At 42.6% G+C, this 6,000-nt stretch overlaps 1 protein-coding gene across 1 annotated transcript in view; it reads right to left on the bottom strand.

Moving 5' to 3' along the window:
• Window positions 1-225: 225 nt before the first annotated feature.
• vps9d1 (VPS9 domain containing 1) overlaps window positions 226-6,000 on the bottom strand; it is a 28,262-nt gene continuing 22,487 nt past the window's right edge. Inside the window, exons 16-17 of the mRNA XM_084936549.1 lie at window positions 5,871-5,987; window positions 226-2,051 (exon numbers count right to left, since the gene is read on the bottom strand). Coding sequence (XP_084792675.1) covers window positions 5,876-5,987 — 112 coding nt within the window. The 3' untranslated portion in view covers window positions 226-2,051; window positions 5,871-5,875. The remainder of the gene's footprint in view (window positions 2,052-5,870; window positions 5,988-6,000) is intronic.

The following is a 6,000-nucleotide window of genomic DNA, read 5'->3' as shown; positions in this document are numbered from 1 at the left end:
ATTTTACTTCAACAATTTCAACATGTTGTATTCATACACAGTCAAACATCTTTACACTGACAGAAAGGGAAGTTTCACTCGTCTGGCACACTTAAGATAAAAGTCTGACATCATTGCTAGGCTCGGGGTATCATGACTCAAAGTCATCAAACGCATTTTGACCATTTCATTTGAAATGTATTTTTCCCTCTACAGGGACAAAAAAAGAAAAGGAAACCAAACAAATCATCATTTCTTCTCTTTATTGTCTAATTTGTCCAAAAACATTCATCATTTTTAAAGTTTCACAGTACAGCAGTTCAATAAAACCGTGACTCAGTGGACAATAAATCATTTACATTAAATCGACGCCTTAGTCGTCTTTACAAAACACATTCTGACATTTTTATTAATTATGTAAACGTTACAGAGGCAAGTCTTTATGTAATTGTCAGAAATTGTAGGCAGTAGTAAATCCCCCCCCCCAAAAAATGTCACATGTTTTGGGAGGATACAAAAAAGGAAAAAAAAGATACAACCAGTAAACTGAAGTGTAAATGATTCAAACAGCTGAAGTGTAGCTCACGTTATTTGACCTGCACTGAGGACTTCTGGGATTTAAAGAGCTACTGGTTTCCACCAAATCTGCAGGAAATTAATCTAAAGAAGAAAAGAAAGTGGACCCAACTGATTCTCGTCCCAGCACTGAAGACTCAGCTTCCAGAGAAAAGACAAGTATCTAATATGTGTAGATGTGAGGGGAGGAAGGAGTCAAAATAAGGTTTAAAACTCTATGAAGATACAAAAAAGCTATGAAATAACCTGGATAATGAGTGTGCAGTCCCTGTGACCTGGTGTCCAGGAAAACATCCACATGAGGAGAAAAGCAACCCGAGTGCCTGCAGTTAGTAAAACCCAACCTAAACACTGCAGCGCTCCTCCTCCACTACATCTCCACCAATCACCGAGTCCATCTGAACATCCAACAACCTCACCTCTGAATGCCTCAAAAACACACACAAGCATTCAAAAATTATAAATGTGCGTCATTTCTTTAAAAAGAGTTTCTCCAGAACAGATGACTTTCCAAATCTCAGTCTAAGCACGCACACCCCACACTGTAAACTTCAGTAGTGCTTTTAAAATCAAACTCCTTCACATTTTAATCGTTTCCTGAATCAGGTGATTACGTTTTGACACGTTATCCCTTTTCCTCATTAAAGCCCCATTCACACTGCTTTTCTTTGATGCCGATGCGACAGTTTTATTCGTCTTACTGTATGTAAACATCACTTCACTCCAAGCCTCCTGTGGATAAATGCTCGTTCAGCCCCTCCCCTCTGGAAGCAGAGGAAGCTGAAACACCAACGTGCAGCTGTGCTGGGGACTGGTAAGTCGATGAGTTTAGGAAATCTGAAGTTAAAGTCATTCATGCATAACTGGAATGTGAGCTACAAACAGCAACTGCTCTCATTAAACTGCATTTTAATAACTACATACTTAAAATAGAGCAACAATTAGTCCAACTGGTGCCAATAAAGGTGGAAATCAGCATTAGCAACTCTTTTCTTTCATTGGCTGGAGAAAGTAAATGAAGCCCACGCTAATTATTCTCAGTAACATGTTAACATGAATATTTGCTTTCTGTTACAGAATTTGCCTCAGACATAGTTGGAGGAGCCTGTCAGTCCCTGCAGGGAAGCGGTCATCGTGCCGCGCTCAGGTCGCAGACACGAAAAGGTCAAAATCATTTGAGATGGAGAGAAGTAGTAGTTCAATCCTTTCTGCAGAGAAAGGCGTGTGCGAAGAAGTCTGGACAGCAAACACAGCAATCCTTGGATAAGTCCAACTTCAACCAGTCTGAAAACACAACACAGGTCCCAAAGCAGGCGCAGATGGGGTCAAAAAGGCTCACCGGCACCAGGTTAGTCCCTCTGGTTGGTTAAATGTAACGTACGTTTGTATGTGTGCAAGAAAATATGCATATGCAGTTTCAGGGAGCTGCAGGTTCAGCTGGAGCCTTTATGTACTGCAGCAGGGGTCACGGGGTGAACAGAAGCATGTGCAGCAGCCTACAACACACAGAGGGGAAAGATTTTACTGGCAATACATTTATAATATAATATCTACACTGCATGAGCTGCATGTGGCCATTTCTGTATCCTCCCTGATCTTATTGAAGAGGATCAAGGAAACAAGTATCCCATCTTGCAGGGGGTTTGGGTGGTGGTGGGTATTACCAAAATTCATAATACACCCTCTGAACACCAACCAGGTCAGCGGTGAGTACTTTCAGGGTAGGGTTAGATTAAAATACAACTCTTTTAAAACGTCTCTAATTGTCATGTCCAAAAAACAAAGCTACAAAGCTTAAATATACACATTAAAAAACACAAGGAAACAAACTAGTAGTTAAGCGTGTGCCTAACATGAAACCTAAAATTAAACTGGTCACTGGAGGACCAGCAGACGTCTTCTGATGAACACTGAGATTCATCTTTCACACTGATGAGCTAATAAACGAAACTTGTTTTGTTGCTTTCATCGTGAGACCTTCATCGGGGGCCGACTGCTCCAAACACAGTGACTGGAAACAACCAGGTGAGGAAAGGCCAAAAGGACTCTTCATTACTCTGAGCGCCTCAGAGCAGACAGCGGCAACAAGTAGAGCCATCACGTCGTTACGCATCCTCGATAATCCAGAAAAGGAGCGACTACAATACCCCATCGGCCTTTTATGGCTGAAGGGGAAAAAGTACTGCAAGTAACTACAAGTAGTCTTTTATTTTAAGTTGACGTTTAAATGTGTGAATGGCTCTGCTCCCAATTCAGTCAGATAATTCAGGCGTAAAGGTGTCACCACAAGGGGAGCTGTCAATGCAGACTGCAAGTCATCACAATGTAAAAACAGCGTTGGTTCGGTCGTCTGTTGAAGTCCACAGATCTGGAACACACTGCTCATTTGATGCTTGCGTCTTCAGACATTTTGCTGCCGTTTCCAACTGTTTGATCTCATATTGGTACTGATTGGTTATTCAGCCCAACCAAGGACAAGGTCTGCATATTAGCTGCGGGTAGAACTACGTGCACAGTATTCACAAATATATCAAAAAGTTATTTGTTATGGAAGCTTCTTTGACCCATTTGTGTTGCTGATGTTTTTACCACCTTGGTGGAAACAATCACAGGTGGTACAGCTGCTCTTGGGTGATGCCTGCAAATGCAGGAAGATTGCGACTTGAAGCTCTGCAGTGATTGGTCGATAGGAGGAGCAGTAAGACTCGGGGATGAAGGAACTCTGCATTGTTATTTTGAAATACACGTTACCATTTTTTGAGACGGCTGCCGTGTGAAATCCACTTTGCTACACAGGATAAAATGTTTGTAACGTTGCAGTAACATGAGTAAGCTACTCTGCAGCCACGCGAACATTTCACTCCGGGTCAAAAACATGACGTTACCATTTTAAATCAACCGTCTGCTGTTGCCGTGTGAGCAAATTAAACAAGTATTTAACAATTTTTTAAAACAGTCATAATCAAACTATTAGGTATTGACAACCATGAATGTACTGGTACCCACTAACACATCGAGGCATGCCCAGCTACAGTAATGTGTCAAACAGCTGCTTTTTGGTAAGCCAACATTGTAATTTGTTAGGCGACTGTTGCAAGAAGCCTAAACTCGCTGCACATTAACGATAAGTCCTCCAGTTTCCTCTGACCTGCACTTGATGTTTTGAAGGTCATATCTGAGTACAGAGAGAGACGGGCATTTGACCTTTTCAGCATTTTGCTGCAGATTGATGACTTGTAAGTCTGCTTCGTGGTCGTGTCTCTGCTCCACTGTCAGTGTTGGTAACTTTCAGTGACTAGGATTAAATGTGCAGTAAGAATAACTGCTGACAGTCAGACATAACGCATGTCGACTCGTGTTTGATGACTGTTTCTTACTTCTATGGTACATTATTACAAACAAGCATTCAAACACCAATCTGAACTTTGATCATCTTTGAAGCCACGGAAAAGCATCTACACATCATATATAACCAGACATTCAACCTAAATCTGCTTCTGCGGCACAAAGCTGATTGCCGTTGCTGACAGCTCTGTGCAGCGCAGCAGTCCGCAGAGTTCAATACTTGGCTGTAGTGGAATCATTGTGTCACTGGGAGTTTTGGGAGACGCCAGTTGAGAAATGTCACATTTTGTAACGTGCAGTGTCATCACGCCCCATCCTGCAGAGCAGCACCTTGGGTGCCAGACAGGCCATTCAGTGACACTCATCCCTCGGTGTAATGCATCAGTCTCAGTCTACTTCACTCCGGCTATCGCTCCATCTCAACGACAACCTCTTTTCACAACTGCATCCACACTTCAAACCTTCCTCCAGATGAGCTTTTCAGAACTGGAAAACTGGAAATGTGTTCACTCGTTTAACAGCAGCTCAAAACACAACAAGAAGTATCCATCGGTCTGCTCGTTCAGATGAAATTGCATCATACATTTCAGGATCTGCGCGTTTTGCTGTGAAATTGGCGGCGTTCTCATTTTTCCATGACCAACAGCACTGAATTCTGTCAGAGCAGACTTCTCTAATGTTTGTGTATAATTTTTTAAAAACTGTTTACAAACCAGACTTTTGCTGGTGGCTGACACGCAGTTCCTGAGAGCACACGGTAAGCAGGAGACAAACGGCACAAAGGAGATTTGGTTGAACAAAAAATAAACAGACTGGAGTCAACTTGTTCATCCGAGTGGTTGCAGGGCCTCCTGCTACAGACTCAGGTTTTACTCAGTTTTGGGACGTGAAGGCTGAGGCAGAAAGGACTTCTCACAGAGGGCTGGAGAGGGGCTAGCAGTAAAGGCTGACCACGACGCTGAGGATAAGCCATGATAGACACAGACATGGCACTCCATAAATCCTGACACCCAACCACTTTTCTTCTTTCAGTGTTTGCATGGCTTCTAATGCAGATGAAGTGCTAGCTATCTAAAGCAGAAAACTTGAGCTAATTCATCCAAACTCACAAGTTTGATCAGCCTTGTAAATTTGCCAGGCTGACAACTTTCTGCAGTACGAGCTATGCAAGCTGGAGGCAGTTAGTTGTAACTTGGTTAGCTATCCAAGGTTGCATTTGAGTTCAACTTTGTGATTAAACTAATCAGAGAAACCAGTTGTTTTTCAAACTCTAAACACCGATCAGAGGTCACAGGTATCACGTGGTTATTAACTTTTTGTTAACCCAGGTGTTCTGGTTCAGGCTCTGCGTGCACTCACATAAAGGGGGCAAATATATTTATTTTACAGTGACAGCTGCAAATAAACTGCACGCAGTTCAACATTAAAGGTTACTCAGTATGTTCAGCACCGACTCTGCACCAGACTCTGTGTTTTAATCTGTATTCTTGGAGCTGCCACTGCAGAAGTGTCAGATTCAGTGTCAGCGAACTGTTTTAGCATCACCATCTGAATGAAGGCAAATTCCAGTGACACTTTGCACTGCTGTAACTTTACGGCCAGTCAGGCATGGCTCAACAGTACATCTGTGATAACACCAGGAGAAATTTTTACATGATTTTAATAAGTTGCTATAGCAACACTATGTGTTTATGTTCCCTAATGCACACAACAATGAGACGAGCCCAAACACGTCTGACTGTCAGAGGCACGTCAGGCTCTGATGTTTTACTTGCAGCTGACCAGGTTGTGTTCACAGGTTACCTCACTGACCCATTAATCTCATTGATGCATCCCTCAGGTAGATGGTAATGAAAAGCTTATACTCTGCAGGACGTTTAAGTCACTGTGCAATAACACCAATGTCACAATAACCTTTACAGAAAAGCTCATCTTCAAAGCATCCATGTGAAGTATGGATATCCCCTTACCTGTTTCATATAAGCTTTCCCGCAGGAAGCTGAGCTACGCCGGCGTGCAGAGACTCAACATAGGCCAAAGCACTCTGCATGGAGGTGAGGCAGTATCCCTCCTCTCCTATCAAATAGCTGAAACAGAGAA

This window comes from Perissodus microlepis, chromosome 7 (genome assembly GCF_051167445.1).
Source record: "Perissodus microlepis isolate ML-2025 ecotype Zambia chromosome 7, ASM5116744v1, whole genome shotgun sequence".
Taxonomy (NCBI): domain Eukaryota; kingdom Metazoa; phylum Chordata; class Actinopteri; order Cichliformes; family Cichlidae; genus Perissodus; species Perissodus microlepis.
Note: the sequence above shows the minus strand (reverse complement) of the source record. Positions and strands in the feature narration are given on the sequence as shown.